At 36.6% G+C, this 20016-nt stretch overlaps 1 protein-coding gene across 4 annotated transcripts; it reads left to right on the top strand.

The window, feature by feature from the left end:
• Positions 1 to 535: 535 nt before the first annotated feature.
• LOC129247212 (ras-related protein Rab-5B) lies at positions 536 to 19012 on the top strand. Of its 4 annotated transcripts, none has more exons than XM_054886233.1 (5): positions 536 to 701; positions 11419 to 11998; positions 12067 to 12187; positions 13936 to 14104; positions 18893 to 19012. In XM_054886233.1, exons 2-5 carry the CDS (start codon positions 11730 to 11732, stop codon positions 18997 to 18999), a joined length of 666 nt encoding a protein of 221 aa, XP_054742208.1. In that variant the 5' UTR covers positions 536 to 701; positions 11419 to 11729; the 3' UTR covers positions 19000 to 19012. The 4 variants fall into 4 exon arrangements, with proteins under 4 accessions (XP_054742208.1, XP_054742210.1, XP_054742209.1 ...); XM_054886235.1 differs by having other exon boundaries at positions 536 to 729; XM_054886234.1 differs by lacking the exon at positions 536 to 701 and adding an exon at positions 1061 to 1192.
• Positions 19013 to 20016: the final 1004 nt, after the last annotated feature.

Below are 20016 nucleotides of genomic sequence, written 5' to 3'. Positions count from 1 at the left end.
TTCATCATTCATAGAATATTTTCTGTTAAGTTACTACAAAAGCAAGAAAAAGAAAGTTAAAAACAGCTCAAAGTTATATATATAATATTTGAAAAAAGCAAAGTAAGATATTTCTAGGTTTATTTAGCAAAGTTTCTTACCATAATTTTATACTTCTTGTACTTTATTACTTCCTTAAATGATAAACTCATTCCTACAGGTGCCGCTGCTCAAAACTTATTTACCTGTACTTTCCGCCAGATGTCGCGGAACACTTAAGAGATGGTTGAGGAGCAAATCGTATATTTTTAATCAATTGGAAAATGAAATGTCGAACATATTTATGATTTAAAATATCATCACCATAATAAAAATTATTTTCTATTTTATTTTATTTAATTTGTATCTATTCTATTCTATCTTATTTTATTTATTCAGCATTACGCATATTAAATTCTTTGCACGTAAGTTTGAAAACTTACTGGCTATAAGTGACTTGTCGATAAACGACTATGATTGAGCTATCGTTTTGATTCGATGCATTGCTCGCTGTCATCTCCACATAACACGTATTGTGCGATTTGTAATTTGTGCCAGAAAGTGCCGTTTTCTTAGAAATATATTGCTACCTAATAGTGCGGACCGAGCTAAATTTGCAGAGAAGAAGGCGGCTTTAAACGCCCATTGGTGAAGAATAATAGTGAAGGACTATTTTTGCAGAGGTGAATGTAGTTTCCACTTTGTCTTTTGGTGAGCTCAATAAGCAAAAACCGATTAGTTCATGGAGAAGCGATGAAATTTTGGATTTTTCCACATAGAACAGTGAACGCTGGACGAGTCATCGATGATGGTGATTTTGGTTTGAGAAGTATAAAAACACCAGAAAACGAAGAGGGGCGTTCGGGGTAGCACCAAGAAAATTTTGCTGTGATGACAGAACACGCACACTAAAGCAATTGTCTGAGTGCGTCAAATAATACCATGCACCCGACGAAAACAATGTGGGTGCAATAGGTTGTGTCATGTACTAGAGTGAGATGGCGCGTTGTGTTGGGTGGGTGACATTTGCTTTGCGCTGTGCAACAGTGCTACCAAATCTCAGTTGTCAAAAGAAAGTGCATTTCTCAATTTGCTGTTCGCGAAATCTGTAGAAACGTAAAATCCCTATAAAGGCAAATTAAAGTAGTTTATCGTGTAAAAAATTAACGAAAAAGTGAGTGTAATATGTAAAAAATGTGGACGCGCTAAACTAAATGTGAAAATTATGGATTTCTTTGGGTTTTGTACATTTGAAGCGGTAGTGCAGAGTATCTAAATAACGCAACGTCAGTAGGGCTGCTGTGTTTGCCTAGCTTTTGTTTAATTAAATTTACTTCTTTGTACTGCTGGAACTGATACTTAAGTCGCAATTCGTTTCAAAGTAAAGTGGGAGTACCTTGTGAACAAAAAATTACAAGTTAACAAATAATATATATGCATTTAGTTGTCTTAATTTTTCGGTAGAATTCAAGGAATTCGTGTGGTGTGTTTTGGCTTGTGTTATCCTTTGCCTCAGTTGCATGTGTAACTTTTTTGTTGCTTTCTTTTTTTTTTTTGCAATGAGCATTAAATATGTGCGTACGTACATGTATGGAAAGCAGAGCGCTGCTAATCCGCCCCAATGTAAAATGAACGATACTGAGTGTTCGTTGGGCCGAGAGGGCGCTCAACAACAAAGTACGGACAATTTGAAGGTTTCCAAATCAAAAGATTTCCAGTACGTAGTCGCCTATTAACAAAATGCTATTTGTGCTAGACATTGTGGATCTGCAATGCGTGAGATAGTAGCTACTTCTGATAAAGCAGCTCACATTCTTTGATAAAGCAAACAAAGCGCATAGGCTACTAGTTGAAATTTAAGAATATGAATTTTATTTGATTCTCGGGTCTAAATAAGTTAAGAGGCTCGCCCCGAAATGTACAGAAAATTTGTCGCCAATTTGTTAACGCCCACAACTTTTTAATTATGAACTTATTCCAATTTTTTCAGTTTAGCTCGTTACGTATTTTCAGGTAATTTAGTTATGGAAAATATCCCCACTACTTTGCTGCACATGATTGGTTTAATAGTTCTCTAGTAGTTTTTCCAGTTTTTCTTTCTCATCATGTTAATAGCCTAGAAAAATCAACTTAGGAAAAGCAGCGAAAAGGGACCTTGGAAAACATTAAAAAATGTCAAATCCTGTTGACGTTTCTCGTTGTTCTCCGTCGTTTTGCTTTCCTCTCTTGTTTCTCTATATCAAATTGTTGGTGACGCATTGTATGTCGTTTTCCGTCAGCTGTTTTGCCTTAAAAAATTTCACTGGCTGTGCAAGACGCTTTTCGTTCTGTGCAAGTGTATCTTATTGAGTTTTTCAGTTTCTTGCAATGTTACTACATTTCCGGCCGTATAGCGAATTTAAAAAAATACATTTAATATACATATATATTTGTGAAGAAGCAAGGGTAAAGCGTGAAAGTCTAAGCGTGGATTTTGTGGTGGCATTTTACTAAAGCAATGTGTGTATACATACATACATATATATGCACATATGTAGTGCTGCAATATGTTTTTTTAAGATTAGGTGTATTTTTCGGTATTTCTTATCAGTTTCAAATGATTCACTTATATATATTGTAAACATATCGCCAACCCATCGACTTTGCAGATATCCTGCTGGCTGATTCGCATCTTAACCTTTGCAGTCAAGTGCTGCATACGTTCTTTCCTCGATAAATGCAGGCATACGCGGTTTGTCTATTGATATGTCCAGTCGTTATACTTAATGGAGCAGCGATGACGCGCTGGGTTTCATAATTCATTTTCTATCTTGCTTTTAAATATTTATTCTTGCATACTATTTGTTTATTCTTCAAGATGTTTGACATGATTTTATCGCTATCTGTATTACTTTTTCAGTTCTTACAATCCACATCACATGATCTTCCAAGCAATAATAGCATTTAGTAGCGCTTACATTTAATTAGCTTCTGACGAAACAGGCAAATTATATATCTTTGGGAAAATTACAAGTTTATTTGTTTGGAGTCTATTATTGATGGCTGAGAATTTTTGCGGACTATTCGAATTATTAGTCTATGTGAATGAATATAAGGCTGTTGTAATGTTTATCGTTATGCAAGGACATGTCGAATGTTTCCGTTTGTTATTCATTTACTAAAAAAGAATCACATGGAAATGCTATACCATATAGCTAGACTATTCGTCAACGTATTGTGCCTAGTTATTGCTTAATTTCTTCCTACAATACTTTATACTGTATTCAATTATTAATAGTTTTTAAAAATTTTGTTAATTATTAACTGTTTTAAGAAGCGAAAAAAATTACTTATTCTTTTGCCAGCAATATGCATTATGCAATATAAAACTTCACAAGAGGAAGTATTCTTCTAATTAATTATCATAACAACGCTAAAAATCCAATCAAGAAAGGAAAAGAAATGTGGGAAGTAAAACAAAAACCCAAGTTTTGTAACATTTATATTTGCATGTTATGAATATGAAGAATTTTGGGGATTCTGCTGTTTCGGTGGCGCCGCAATCTGATGACGGATTCTTATAGAACTCGACAAAAGAAAACGAAATGAAAGAGTAACATTTTTTGATATCTCGCTTAGTTTTCGAGATATTGAATAAAAAAGGTCTCAAAATGCCCTTTGGAACTTCACTATAATTTGCCACATTACACTATATATTTTTTAACACTTCACTAAAATTCACGAAATATACACTCACATGCGTGTTTTTACTTATTTTTATCCTTATATTCGAATTATTTTTATTAAAATAAAATGCAAATGCATTTGTCCATACAGTCACTTTCCAATTTTAAACGCGAATAAGAAGAAGATTGGAATGACAACAGTATGGTGTTGCCGGATGCTTGCAAATGAAACAAAAATATGAACAAAAATTAGGTATTTAAGTTTAATGTTCATGTTGGGGATGGGGGTTATTGTGCCTCCTTACTACATACACGCATAAGATGTTTTAATTTTGGGTTCAATGGTTTTAACACGGAAAGAAGTTCTACGCAAAAATACTGTGGATTGCGTAGCCGGAGTTGGACTGATGAGGGTTATTTTTTTGAAGCGCGGCCGAAGGCCGCCCACGCGAGAAGGAATTCTACGCAAAAATACTCTGGATTGCGTAGCCGGAGTTGGACTGATGAGGGTTATTTTTTTGAAGCGAGGCCGAAGGCCGCCCACGCGAAAAGGAGTTCTACCCAAAAATACTGTGGATTGCGTAGCCGGAGTTGGACTGATGAGGGTTATTTTTTTGAAGCGCGGCCGAAGGCCGCCCACGCGAAAAGAAGTTCTACGCAAAAATACCGTGTTAATTAATTTAATTTTAATTACTTTATTATTTTTTGAGATACGCTTAATATCATTGTTTTTAAGTTTGAAAGAGTTGTATGTTTTTATTTTCAAAATTATTTCTCAACTTAAAATTAGAGCAAAAAATACTGCAGTTTTACAATGAACCTTCTACTGAATATCTCTGCATATGAACTTCGTTTTTATTTCAGGTGTATGGCAACGCCAACTTTTCGCCTAATTAGAGAACTTTAACATTAAATTACTTGAAAACTAAGCGAGATATCAAAAAATTTTACTTGTTCATTTCGATTTCTTTTGTCGAGTTCTATAAGAATCCGCCATTAAATTGCGGCGCCACGGAAACAGCAGTATTGCCAGAATTTTAAACAAGTAATTGAATATACCTATAAATAAATTTAGAAAAACAATAAATCGTTTTAAAGTACAGCTTTGGTTTGTCATCAATACTTTCTCATCCACTAAATGAACGGCATTATTACTATTTACGAAACGGACGACGAAAGTAAAGCAGCAACTGGATGTCAGTGGATATTACTCAAGCCACTCGGACATCAAGGCTTTTAGCTACTCAGCGCCAATAAGGAGAGGAGGGTACAGAAGAATGCAATAGACGTACCATATATCCAGACATGTAGCGGGGGGCTTCTTGAAATGTCCGAATTTCAGCCAAGTCGAAAATCATTTAAGGGGTTAGGTGGGTTACAGAGGTTCAAAAAAAGGGTATTTTTACTATTTTTTTTTTAATATATACAATCATATATTTTATTTAAACAATTCAGCATATCAAAGATACATATTTAGACAGTATTTTGTGAAATTTTTATTTAAAAATTTCGAAAACTCAGCCGTTGGTACCACATCTCCCTTAACGTCTCACAAAAAAATGCTCTTGCCGTGGACAGCATAACTCATTATTGGTTCATCTAAAATCAAAAAACCAAAAATATTTCGTTAGTACATGGATAAATCTCGTTACTGGACGAAGGAAAAAAAAAATTTAATTTGAATTTTTGACAGACTTTGAACAAAAAAACACATTTTTTGGTCAAATTTTCGTCATGTGTTGGCTCGAAAAAATTAGTTGTAATAAAAAAAAAAAAAAAATTCTTCGTTCAATAACTTGATAATGTTATTCCAAAGATGTGTGCAAAATTTGAACAAAATCGCTTCATAACTTTTCGAGAAATCGTGTCCACCGACTTAAAAAATCGAGTTTTGAGATAAACGCGTTTAAAAACGAAACGCTGCACTGACATGGCCTGATGGGCGGAACTTCTGAAGGGTCTATCTCGTAGAATTTTACTCGGATCGACTTAAAATTTTAGGAGAATATTTTAAACATATTATACTATTTAATAAGACAAAAAAAAATCGATTTTTTGAAATTTTCAAACCCACCTAACCCCTTAATCGACGATTTTGAATGTTATTCATGTCAGATCTCCCTCTTGCGAGTTCGTCCGCTTTTTCGATTCCTTAAATGTTCCGATGTCTCGGTACCCAGATTAAGGTAACGTTATGGATTACGCTCAAGGGGTTCAGGCTAGTTCTGCTTTGTTCCAGCAGTTTATAGGTTGTTGTAGCCAAATCTTGTGCTTGGATAGCAGCTTGACTATCCGAGCGAATAGCGATATATCACTTAAAAGAGAAGTCTGCCTACAAGCTTGTTGTTGTTGTTGTTGTAGCAGTATCTTCGCCCTGTAAGTGTAGTGTAATTACCGGCCGTCTTCGTCTAGCTCATCTAACGGTAGGCCCCGGAAACTGGCAGTTTCGACGGGTTGGGTCCAGAGGGAGAGAGGTGTTAGATGAGTGAGTGCCTACAAGCTTCCTCTATTGCTGTTACTTTCGCCTGGAAGACACTGCAAGTATTAGGAAGGTGCACAGATTTTTCAATTCTAAGTCTATGAGAATATAATAATAACTGCTCTAACACCACAGCGCCGATTTTGAGCCTCATAGTGTTAAAGTCAGTGATTTCCACTGCCCTCTATCGTTGGTTGTTTGTTTGGGTCCAGGTGAGATTGTTGCTGAATAATTCCTCACGAAGGCTGCTTCGCCACGATCCTTTGGGTTGTCCTCTGCGTCTGTAACGTCGAGGCCTCTAAGGCCATCGCTGGTATTTATAAAATAGAAGGCGGAGATTACAACTGGCTGAAATCAGTTTCTCTCACAGTAGATAAATTGCCCCTTTGGGTTGTCCTCTGCGTCTGTAACCTCGAGGCCTCTAAGGCCATCGCTGGTATTTATAAAATAGAAGGTGGAGATTACAACTGGCTGTAATCAGTCTCTCTCATAGTAGATAAATTGCCCCATGTAGTAATAGTCCGCGAGGGCTGTAGGGCATAGATAAATACAATTGCAAGCCTAAGCGTTCTACAGCACCAACACTAAAAGCTTTTGAACCAAAATGTTGTTTCGCAAAGGAATGCTTAAAATATGTTTTAATTGTTAATAAATTTCGCACGCATTTCTATGTCTCAGAAACACTGAAAGTAGATCCATTATTGTGGAGTGTTTAAAAAAAACATGATATTACTCTTGCCTTCTTCAATGCCAAGGCATTTGTTTATAATATTTAAACTCCCGTATTTCTTGACGTCGTACATGTTTATAAGTATTTTACGAATCATCAGCATTTGCGAGTGTGTTTACTTATTTGTAATTATTTGCTGATGGACACACCTGATTTGCTCCCCTTTTTATGCATAATTTAGAATACTACATGTTGTAGCTTGAATTATTCTTTGCAATTTTCTTTACATTTTTATTTTTGATACTATACTGGTTTGCTTTCTGTGTTCCTCAGCGTTTTCTTTGCATTCATTTGCGTGTTTATTAAGTTATTGTTTAATTAAGTTTACTGGTAAAGCAGTGGTTCTCTTAGTGGTGGTGGTTGGTTTGTGGCACTACCTCTTATGCACAATTACACATCACAATGTATTATATTCTGCAAACCTTGTTTACTTACTCGTAGGCATTAATTTTTATTAAAAAAAATTGTATATTGCATTTTTCACTCATTCCCCGTCTGCTTTAAATTCATTTCGTATCCATGTGCCTTCGCGATTTGCGCTTAATTGCAGTAGGGACGGACGTGAAGTTATAAATGTATTAAGATGCTGACTACACAAATGTTGTTGTTGTTGTAGCAGTAATTCAAGCCCTGCCAGTGTAGTGTATGTCACCGGTCGTCTTCGTCTAATTCATCTAAACGGTTCCCTAGACAGGGCTAGTTTACTGGGGCGTCAGCCCTTGGTGGGGGAAAACCCGACTCATTCCGGTAACGTAGAACCGGCTGCCATGGGAATGCTGACTACACAAATCTTTTATGACAGTGTGCTACAGTTCTTTCGTATTGATAAAGTTGAAAAAATGCGGGCAGTTATGTTTGAACTCCATGGGCTAATGGGGGCTTAAACGAGATTTACAGTCGAAGAGCCTATATTTCTTTGCGGCATAGGATATTGTAGTGGGTTCGAGTCCTGCATATATTATTAGATCCCCAAAAACCAGACTTCATGGCACTAACTACATCTTTACATGTACTGGCCTTTAAACCAACTAGCTTAAAACACTTTTTCTTCTGGTACAAGCCTGTTTAAATTTCTGGAATCTACCATTACTTGAGTTCGCTGACTTCAATTAAAATTTTACCGACCTTAAGAAGGTTTGCAGCTACAAAAAATATCAAACCCTTAGCAATACGTTCCGACAAATTTTGGACTAATTGGTTGACTTGTTTTTACATTTGCCATAACAGTTATGTACTGCGAATATCAAGTGTTTTCCACGTCGGTTCTACGTATCGGAATGAGATCCCTTGCCCGGGCAAGGACTGTTATTCCAGTGTTTTAACATTTTCATTAATTCACTCACTCTTTTTTTTTCAGTTAAGATGCTGAAGATTGTAGTTTTAGCTTAAGAGCTATCTAAGAGAGTACTTTGCACGGCAGTCGATTCTACGTTACCGAAACGACCCGGATTTATATCCGGCCAAGGATTGCCACTCCAGCAACATTCCCCGTATGTAAGAATGGGGAATGTTTATGCTGCTACAACAACAACAACACCAACAGAGTACTTTGCAAGGCTACTCTATTAAAGGTGGTATTGGTAAATGACCGGATTTATTTTTTTCTTTCACCATGCCGATGTGGCTGTCAGCTAGTTTGTTTTCTAGTTTCCCAATCATTTGCTTTGACAATCAAACGTGCAGAACATTGTTGTTGGTCAAGTGCCATGCACCTGCGCCTTAGTACATTGCTTAAATTTAGCTTCTCTCTTAAAGACGCTAAGCGGCATGTAGTTAACGACATACAATTTTTTTTGTTCTTTATTGTTGGCTAAATATAAACAAGTAATATATTATATGTGCTAACTGTTTGTTTATCACGATAAAGCAAATACAATTCTACAACGCCGGCTTACGAGAAGTTTTTTGTTTTGCAAATTTCGAAAAGTGCTGTAATTAAAATTTCAACCGCCTTGTTTTAGTAATTTACACCATACATATTTTTACAATATTTACAGTTTACAAGACCAAATGCAATAAATCGTGAATTAAATACCACAAAAACAACAATAATCAACAACTTCTCTAAAGGTTAGAATGCATTCGAGTCGTGTCAGTTGGAACAGCCACTTCGTAGTTAGCTCTTATGTATAGCAACTACTTCCAAGTTTTATTAGATTTCAATAGACTTGTAATCTAATGGCTGAGTTTACTCACAACTCTCCGAGGTGTTATTGTACGCGGAACTCTCTCTCTCTCTCTTTCTTATCTCATTCATCATTTCCACATGTTAGATTTTAGTAGGTTTTAATAGATCTTTCATCTTGTAACACTCAGTTTCCAACAATTCTCCCTCTTTTCCCAACGCTCAACGTCGAAAACGCATCGTCATCGTATTTTTTGCACTCGTCGTTGCATGTGTCAATGTCAGTGTTCTGATTATCGCAATCGTCGAGAGGAAAACAGGCAAAATAACTGAAAAGTGGGAGGAGGGCATGTGCATACATACATATAGAGAAATGTAAAGTGTCCAGCAGTCATAATAACCCAGCTCAACCAACGAGTGCCGTAACGTCGTAGTCATTACCGCCATCGTTTGTGGAAGCCGTACTAATCGCGAGCGAGTAAGAAAGGGGTCAGTAAAAGTGAGTGGAGATAGACAGATTAGACGACAGTAAAAATCAAAGTGTACAAAAGAAATTTCAACTAGCAACAATGTATAGCACTTGTCAGTTGCCAGCTGCTGGCGCTGCTGCTGTTGTGACCTAAGCGGATGCAGCGCGAAAGTTATTAATTTTTGGGTAAAGTGCGGCGACGACAACGTGAGTAACCGGCAATTGACAAGCGACGACTGGGGTCTACCCACTACATACTATGTATGTATGTCTAGCCGCTATTATTACATATAAATGTTTCTGTGCATGAATGTTGCTTGTATGTGTGGTTATATGTATATGTATTTCTGATTGTCACATTGTGCATAAGCATGGCTACTAGCGGAAGTGAAATGTCGTTAAATATAGTCGTATTTAAAAAGAATAACGAATGCATAGTGCGCTGTATTTCCATTTTTCTCTTCTCTTTTATATTATTCGTTTGCAGCATTCCTGCGATTTTTGTTAACTGTTAGTATGTCGTTTTAGTTTGTTTTGTTTTTAGTTGGGCGTACTTGTTGCTGAATATTCTCCATTACCAAGTGACGAAACGATTCCAACACGCATTTGTTGCGTTTGCTCGAATAACGATTTTTTCGATATATTTTCGTTGTTTTCTTTGCGTTTAGCTTAGTATTGTTGACTTGGAGAAATATATGCCTTGTTTTGGTACATAGAAACATATGTGTGGAATATCTTATCAGTAATGGCAAGCACAAAAATTGCAGATAAATTATTGTTTATGCATACATTTGTAAATTATAAAAAAATACCTAGTGCTAATAATCACTGACAACTTACAATTAATAAGCATTTTTAATACCTAGGTGCATTTATGTGAATCACTATGACGTCAGTTTTCTATTTAAAGTTATTGTTTTGAAGAAGAATTCCTCACAAATTATGTGAGATAATATTGGTTTGAAGTTTAGGGGTCAAAAAATATTTTTATAAAAAATTAATTCAATTAACTAATCTTAAGATATACTATAAATTTCGGTTTATTCGCTTTGAATTGAGCGGCCGGTAACGGATCAATGGAATATTTCGAAATATCCTTCTAAACAAGTCTGTGTTGTTGAAAAAAAAAACTATTAAGTGCATAGATCGGATACCTCGTTTTTATTGTTGAAGTAGTTTGAAGTTATCGGCCGCCGTCGTAAATCTCATCCAACGGTAGGCTAAACGGAATGGGTCCAAACGGAGGCGGGTATTGCTGCTACAATATCGTGAACGCAATTGCCTCAAAATGACGTGAATATTACCTCCAGTAAGTGCCTGAAGGGGTGATTCCTAGGGCACATCCAAGCAAAAATCACTTGATGAGCATCCAATTATGCTCTTAAATGGGAGCAGAGTAGCTTCGCTGTGACATTGTAAATAAAGGAGGCCTCAGGGTATATCCCGTGGCAGGTTTGAAGCGTCATCCGCTGTGTGATCGGCCGGTCCGTTGTCTTAAATGCCGCCAGCAATATTTATTTGTCTTTGATGCGCCTTTTGCGGTTTTGGACTTAAGTGGCAATTGTGGTTGTATGCGCCGTGAAATATAGCAAACTGTCAAAAACTGGACGTTACAGTAACTTGGGGGTTATTGACAGTCGGCATTGGTGTGCCATCCACTTTGACCTTCAGTTGTAGTTTGATCTTCTTCGTCCGGGTGGTGAATAGCGTCGCCGTAAATTTAAGTGGGGGAAAGTTGGATGTTCCTTCAGCAGTCACTTCAGCATCATTCCCCAAAAATGCTCATACATGGATAATTTTACAACAACAACAGGCTTGATCTTAAAGGCCACTTAATGTTATCGACATCGAAAATAAAAAGAAATTATAAAAATATATTTACATATATTAAAAAAAAACGAGGATATATTTTTGATCATCTTTTTTTTTCAGCAAAGAAATCAGCAAACATTTGATAATACCGGCCGTCCCTTTTGCGTTAAGGTTTGAGCGCACTGCAGCTGCAAATTTAGCTACAAAAAAATTACAACCAACATTCGCACCAATCGAACAAATATTATAGCTATTGAAAAAAAAAATAATTAAAAAAAAATCATCAAAACCAATAAATTTTAGGCGCAAGCTATAAAGTAAGAACCTTATCATTTGTAACTGCAGCGGCGTGGGAAGTGATCGCATAGAAATCTGTCAGAAAGGAAAGGAGAAAATTATTCAAATACAACCACAACAACAACAGCAACAAGATGGCCACAACTGCACGTAGCGGGGCAAATGCCAGCGGCAGCACAGCTCAGCGTCCCAACGGTACACAGCAAAATAAGAATTGCCAATTCAAATTGGTGCTATTGGGCGAATCGGCGGTGGGCAAATCATCGCTTGTGCTACGTTTCGTCAAGGGGCAATTCCACGAATACCAAGAGAGTACGATAGGCGCTGCTTTTCTAACACAAACCATCTGCATAGAGGATACGGTTGTAAAGTTTGAAATTTGGGATACGGCCGGACAAGAACGGTGAGTCGTTAATGTGCTACAGTAGACTTGCAGTTTTTAATGAATCAACTCTCTTCTCTCAAATATAGATATCACAGTCTAGCTCCTATGTACTACCGTGGTGCACAAGCCGCCATCGTAGTGTACGACATACAAAATCAAGACAGTTTTCAGCGTGCAAAAACCTGGGTCAAGGAACTGCATAAACAAGTGAGTTTCCGCAAATAATTGAATGACATTTTTCAGTGTGTGGTTGATTGTTTTCTGCTGGATTAAATATGAATGACGCGTTTGTATATTATTTTATTCACATGATTTTACATTGCGGTTAATGATCGTGTGCCAAATTTGATATGAAAGCGTTGTGATATTTTTATTTTTAAATTTACATATTTGCACTTTATTAGCCACATTGACAAATTAAAATTCAATGAATGTTTAAGCCCCTTACAAAAATAATGGGTACACACATTCATTGTTGTTGTATTGTATGAAAGCGACTTTTTTAACAAACATAGTGCTTATTTACTAGGGGAGTTTTGTTTTTTATAGAAAACAATTTCGCTCACTTGCTGAGTTTTTATTAGGATATTTAAACTATTAATATCACCTGAAGGAATATCAGAAAAGATTATTGAAATTCAGAAAAGATGAAAAATTTGTCCACGAAAGTTCAGAATTTATTGGGAAAAATCTGTTAACGTCAAATTGGCATTTTTGTCAAAAGATATAATGCATGCCTGTGTTCAAAATAAATGGCTATTAGAAAAAGCCTACAAGGTGAGGTTCACCGCACTAGACAAGACAAGGACCGAACTATTCCTCATGCCTCCCCCACAACATCTTTCCAACGACCCAACTATGCTTTCAGCAAGCAGTTCTTGCTGTGTTCCTACCACAGGAACCCTCTGCAGGCATTTGATCGAGGCTGAGCCATCACACGGTCGAGTCAGAAGACATCTTTTCGAATATACGGACGAGATCAGACAGTTTTTATAGCAAACATTAAACGACATTCATCGGAAGTCTTTTACCACCTTCCTAAACGCTCGACACCCGAGTGCCGTCATCGGAGTCCAACCACCATCCATCGCGGACAAAGAGCTTGAGGTGCCTCGTTAGACTCCCGTAACTTTGACCCAATTACGTCCGGCATAGTGTAGCAGGTTAAACTCCTACCTACCGTACTCAATATATGTAGATAGGTCCGGCATGTGAAGGTATCCCGTACGATACTAATCATCTGTTCACATACCTCTTAAACTCACTCAACTCACATCCCTCTCCCTTTGGTTTCCTGGTTCTACCGGTAGATGAGATAGACGAAGACGGTCTGTGACTACACCGTACCGGCAGGGCAGAAAAAACCCTTTTATACAGCTTTATTCCACATGACTCGACCTTTGTTTATTAGATTTAATTCATCCCTGCATTTCAATTTGCCATGCATTCATTCGAAAACTGGTTAGAATTTAATTAAAATGTACTTCTTTCCGCGGCCACGATCTGAATGTGATTACACACCTCTAGAGAGTTCAGGCCCTAAGCCCACCGTAACTAGTGAGGAGTTTACCTCAAGAAATTATACCAATTATAACCAATCAAGGGATTGACTATCACTTGGATGGACAGCGTTCATTGCAGAAGTTTTTCCGCTGATTTGTCTGTGCGCATAGACTGATGGTACATTATATTTCCATTTAGGATACTCTTGGTGTGATAGTGCATTGACATAGAGGCAAATCACTTTGGGTTTCTTCTTTTGCTATTTTTTAAATAAAAAACAAATTCACTTCGGTTAATTGTTTGGGCTTTGAATTCTAATAAAATTACAAAAATGAAATGCTCTTCGTATAACTGCAAGGTTCTACTAATTATCGGTTAAGTGCTTTATAAATATTAAAGTGCCTGAAAATGTTCGAATTTACTTAATAAATTTCCTCAACATTAAATTTTAGGCATCACCGAACATCGTTATTGCCTTGGCTGGCAATAAAGCGGACTTATCAAATATACGTGTTGTAGAATACGAAGAAGCAAAGCAATATGCCGAAGAGAACGGACTACTCTTCATGGAAACCTCGGCAAAAACGGGAATGAATGTGAATGATATCTTCTTAGCAATTGGTAAGTAATACTCAAATGTTAGAAATAAGTATATTTTATTAATTTAATAAGAATTGGTAGAGTGAATAATAAATTTCATTGTGAATATGAATAGTTAAGACGAAAATATTTAATTGTTAGTGCCCGCTCTTGGCTGGAGAGAAATATGTTCTGTTACAGTAAAGAGCGTCGTTGTAGCTGTAGTCCGTCTAAGATTACCATAACTGGTTGACTGGTTTTGCTATATTAGCTCCCGAAAGGCCGATTTTCAGACGTTTTGCCTAGCTGAAACCGAAGTTTGCAAGCCGATGACTCACTCTTTATTACCATATTTTTATTTCTTTTAGAGGGTTTGATTGAAAAGTAATGAGTCTTATTTTTTTTTAAGCAGTTTTATTAAACTTTTTGGCTTATACAACTAATATTTTTCAAAATAGGAACCTTGAGCGTCAATACACCGCTGGTAGCGGTCTTTCCACTGCAGGAAACATTTTTTAAACTCATACGCCGGAATCGCGTTCAATTCGGCTGTCACAATTTTTTTGGATCGCCTCGATGAAGTCGAAACGCATCCTCTTCAGCTTTCTTTTCAGGCGCGGGAACAAGAACAAGTCCGGAGGGGACAGGTCTGGGCTGTAGGAACCCCCATCTTGGCCAATGCAGAGGTGCAGAGGAAGGCGGTGTGCGCCGGCGCATTGTCGTGATTAAGGGTCCAATTGTTGACGAGGTCGGGCCGAACCCGGGCGACGCGGTTTTTCAGCCGAAGGAGCACTTCTTTGTAAAATGCCGCGTTTATAGGTACAAACTCCTTGTGGACGATGCCTCGAGAGTCGAAAAAGATGATCAGCTGCATTTTAGCCACTGCAAAATCCTTACACACTCTTAAAACAGCTTTCACGTGCGGAGCGATGTTGACTGCACCGCTGTTGCCAGCGAACTGGGACCGGTTTCTAGTGGAAGGGGAAGGTCCAACGATCACTTTCGCCCACCAGCCGATTCGGTTGGTCGCTTGGCAGACGCTCCGCGCGGGAAGGCTTATTACTTTTCAATCAAACCCTGTATCTCTAGCATAGATTTCAAATTTAGAATTCGATGAGATCAATCGAATTTCTTCAATAGAACTTTTAGTTTTCAAAAGAGATACTTATTATTATGTCGAATAAAGGGCGCCTCACCAAAAACTCTTATTCTTAATTTTGTGACATTGAGGTTAAGTCAAATAAAGGTTGTTGAATTTTTTTATTTGGAAGTTTTTTTTTGAAAGTAAAGGTGTGCACCAATAACTCCACCCACCGATTCAACACACTTCTGATCCCGCCTTGTCGAAATTGTCTGCTTCCTGGGCCTATTGTTAGAAGAGATAGAGGATGATGCTGTTGTTGTTGTAGCAGCATAAACATTGTCCATACATATGCGGGGAATGCTGCTGAAGTGAAAGTCCTTGGCCAGACTGGGTCGTTTCGGTAAAGTAGAACCGACTGTCTCTTGTCGGTCGATGACTTCACTGTACTTGGCAGGGTATTGTGAACTGCTGCAACAACAATAACCAATAACTGAACCAAAAACTGTTCGAAAACTGAACATTTCATTTAAAGGACTAACTTCAGGGGGCGAGAATTTATTTGAGTGTTGTTGTAGGTCTTTTCAAATAAATATCGGATTTCTTGTTCAATTTTCAAAATATGTGCTCTTAATTTGATATCCTACTTAAAAGTTATATTTTGAAAAACATTTTTCGATAACTCACTTCATTTTGAAGATATCAAACAGTTCACAGAATTCAGTTCACATAAATAAGGATAAAGGCGAAGTTCAAAAGCTCCCAAGCATGACAAGCTTTGACTTTTTATGTATTATACATATATATTTTTTATTTCAATTGTTGCTTTTCTATAACAATATATTGTAGTTTTTTTTATAAAAATATAGTTTTTTTTATAAAAATATAGTTTTTTTATAAAAATATATTTTTTTTTATAAAAATATATTTTTTTTATAAAAATATAGTTTATTTTAGAACAGAAACCATATTAATCCAAATTTCAAACTTTGCACAAAATTTACAAAAATTTAACAAATTTTTATCAAACTTTTTAATTAGAGTACAAAAAAATATGTTTAATAATTAAATAATTAGAAATTAAATTTTAATACTACTATATACAGCCATGGTCATATAAATAGTTGAATATGTTATTACATAATTATTTTTTATTGGGTAAAAAGCAACATAAAAAACAAAAAACTTCTTTACTTCCACTTAAAAACAAAAAAATGGTCGAAAAGAATTTCAGTTCTGATTTAATTTATGAGAACGTTGATAGCTTACGATACTCCTGGTCGCTTAAATAGCACATGCTAAAAAATTCCAAATAAAAACAAAAATATTAAACAAATCAGATAGTTAAGTCAAAATTTTTGTTAGCGATTTTGACCTTAACATTGAGATCAGGGCTTTGCGCCGGCAATCCAGTAGATTAATTTTTTCTCTTCTGAGCCATTGCTTCACTGTCTTTGCAGTATGCTTTGGATCATTGTCCTGCATAAATGTCGAATTTAATGGCATAAACTCAAACACAAATGGCTCCATTTTATTCTGGAGTTTATCCAGGTACTGAAATCTATCCATTTTACCAACCACGCGAACAATCGGGCCAACACCATGCCAGGAAAAAACTCCCCAAACCATGATGCTTCCGCCGCCGTGTTTAATTGTCTTTTTTGTGAACCTAGGACTTAGCGCTTGATTTTTTGGAAGACGTATTGTACAATAGTTGTCCCATTTGGTCCCATCCTATTTATTTTGGTTTCGTCGGTCCAAAGTACATTTTTCCAAAACTGAATAGATTTGTCTTTGTCGGCTTTTCAAAGGCAAGTCAGTGTTTGATATATCTATTTGAGGAGAGTGGTTTTTTCCTGCTTATGCGGCCAAACAGCTTCGTTAAGTCTCCTTCCTACAAGCTTTCTGGACACCTATATACCATATTCTTGGTTTATTTCAAGCATTATTTGCCGTGCCGACTTAAACGGATCTGCTTTGCACTTGCGTATTATAGCTCTATCTACATTAACATTTAACTAAATTAGGAGGATTACAAACCATTTTCCGAGGGCACATCATCTTTTCAGCTATTTCTGCATAGCTTTTTCCGTTTTGACTCTCCGGCGTGCAATCTTTTCCACGTTCCATTTTTAGTAATTACTTTAAAATTTTATTTAAGAAACAAAAAATTATACTAAAAATCGCTGAAACAATTTTAAAGTTTTACTCTCGGCTGCACAAGTTAAAATGTGCTATTTTTGTGTCCCGAAAAAACCATCGGAAAAAACCGTTAAATTCCTCGCATAAATGTAAGCTTAATAACGGTAATAAATGTCAACAAACTAATTTATTTGATCCAAACAGAGTGTAAAGTCCGGAGAATACGGCGGATGCTGAAGGACCTCCCATTCGAGCTCTTGGAGTGCGGCTTTGACGACTTTTGCAACATGGAGCCTGGCGTTGTCGTGAAGGAGTATGGCTTAACCATGTCGATTCGGTCTTTTCATTCGAATAGCCTAATTCACGGGGTGTAGCTGGGCAATGTAGAGCCCCTTGTTGACCGTGACTTTCTTTTCGAGCATTTCCCAGTGCACCATGTACTTCCAGTCCCACCAAACACATATCATGATCTTCTTTGGATAAAGAATTCGAGTTCAGAAGGCCTTCCGTTGCGTGTGGGACGTGTCATCGACGTCAAAATCGCCATTTTTGAACTTTGCAAACCAAATCCGTGCTATAGACTCGCCTATGACACCTTCTCCACACACAACGCACATGTCCCGCGCTGCTTCGGCAGCTTTTTGACGCCGACGAAAATGTTGATTTTTGTCTCCTGGGTGTTCCACTTCCAAGCCTCAAAACTAATAAAAAATTAAATAACTCAAAACTACAATTAACATACATAGTTTTTTAGAGCACAAAATAGTTCTATCGAATGAATGCTTACCCTTTGCCAAACAGCAAACAAATCGTGTAAAATGAAAAAAAATATAAAAACGCTACGAACTTATTCCCCAACCTAATACATCATTTAAATGTCCACCATGGGCATGTCTACAATTAAAATCCGTCAATTGAATGCTTATTTATTGAGAGCGTCGAGATAGCGATGTTGTAGGCTGTTCAGCAACACTTTACGCTACAGCAGCAGTATTCTCAACAGAACGTTCAGCGTTTCCACGACAGTCGGTTCTGCGTTACCGAAACGACCCGGATTTATATCCGGCCAAGGACTGTCACTCCAGCAGCATTCCCCGTATGTAGGTAGGTGGAATGTTTATGCTGCTACAACAACAACAACAGAACGTTCAGTTTTTGCTATGTCTCTCCTTTTTCTATCCTCGAGAGATAGATGAGATAGAAGAGATTTCTTGAATTTCAACAACCTTTGAACTATCGTCTCTTTCGGATGATTATTTCCACCAAAAAAATCAGCTGCTCTTAAAGAACGACCATTTCCATCATAAGTTTCAATAATTTTAACACGTTGTTCCAGCGAGTGCAAATTGTGCAACTGTCTACTTGAAAAATGTCAAAGATGACGTAAAGAAAAGGTACCAAAATATGAATGTAAAAAAATTTCAATATAAAGAAAAAAATATGTCGTACATTCGTTGTGCCTCGCTTTTCCTTCGTAGCCTAGCGTAGCCTAAAATGAGTCATATATTCTTTATTATATTTTATTGATTTTTACATATTTAGATACACAGCCTTTATTCTATTATTCTATTCTACAATCTTCTTTTCTTTTTTTCTTTTCCACACAGCTAAGAAATTACCTAAAAACGACGGAGCACATAATCAAGGCGCTCCTGCTGGCAGAAGGCTGAATGAAAATGAAAATACCCGACAGACAAACAATTGCTGCAAGTGATGTCCTTTTGTAGGTTAGTGTGTGCTGATATTTTTCACTTAACTTCACTCCTAATACCACATTAATCCACACCTTTTTATCTACTTGCAGAAAATAAAATTTCCAACGAGAGATTTGAAAAAATTATGCTGATAATTATAAATAAAAAAATAAATATTTAAATTACAATTTAAAGAAAAAAAAAAATAGCAAGCAGAAACAAAAATAAGGATGTTGATGATGATGATTATGATGTTGAGCGGGAAAGCAACCAATAATAATATTAAATATAAAATTTAAATTATGAAAAATTATGATAATGATGGTATTGCTATGAAAATAGATTAAAATAAAGTCACATTAAAAAAATCGAAACAGAAAAACAAACAAGAAAGAATCACAAACGAACAAACGCTCCCCTTTCCAGCTCCAGCTCCCTCATCTCCAAATTAGCAGCAGCAACGTACTACTTAACATACTACCACTATCCAATACACCTACCTGCCTATATTCTGTCAACAGATTCTACTTTGCCCATACCCACAACGACACTTGAATGCATTCAGCGTTTTACGTATGCGCTAGTTACTCTACAAAAAAAAAAAAACAGGAGAAGAAAAACCATTAATAACAAAAATAAACACAAATTCAGAAAATAAAGTAATAATATATACATACATACTAAATGAAAGTTCAAAGCGTAAACTTTTTCAGAATTAAAAAACAAATACATACAATCTAACGAGGAATACATAAAATACATATGTATTGTGTAGTTTAATGAGTAACTACATAAATAATTGTCCGTTGAATTTTGCTGAGATCACGTTTACAACGTTACAAATTCAAATTCCAGACGGCGGCGTTCGAACATTTTTAATCACTCGCGTTATTGCTATTGTATCGAAATATGTAGCCATGTTGGCGTGTGAGAATGCAAAAGGGCACCTTGAAGGTAGTGATTGTTTCCCTGGGCTCAATTGGTCATCATAACACACATACATGTATAGATAGTTGGTTGCTCGTCATCGGTCGGCG

The sequence above is a fragment of the Anastrepha obliqua genome, chromosome 5, assembly GCF_027943255.1.
Source record: "Anastrepha obliqua isolate idAnaObli1 chromosome 5, idAnaObli1_1.0, whole genome shotgun sequence".
Lineage (NCBI taxonomy): Eukaryota > Metazoa > Arthropoda > Insecta > Diptera > Tephritidae > Anastrepha > Anastrepha obliqua.
Note: the sequence above shows the minus strand (reverse complement) of the source record. Positions and strands in the feature narration are given on the sequence as shown.

Coding starts and splice junctions, on each gene's coding strand:
- LOC129247212 (XM_054886233.1), top strand. CDS start 11,730: ATGGCCACAACTGCACGTAGCGGGGCAAATGCCAGCGGCAGCACAGCT. Junction 11,999..12,066: donor GATACGGCCGGACAAGAACG/GTGAGTCGTTAA, acceptor TCTCAAATATAG/ATATCACAGTCTAGCTCCTA. Junction 14,105..18,892: donor TGATATCTTCTTAGCAATTG/GTAAGTAATACT, acceptor TTTTCCACACAG/CTAAGAAATTACCTAAAAAC.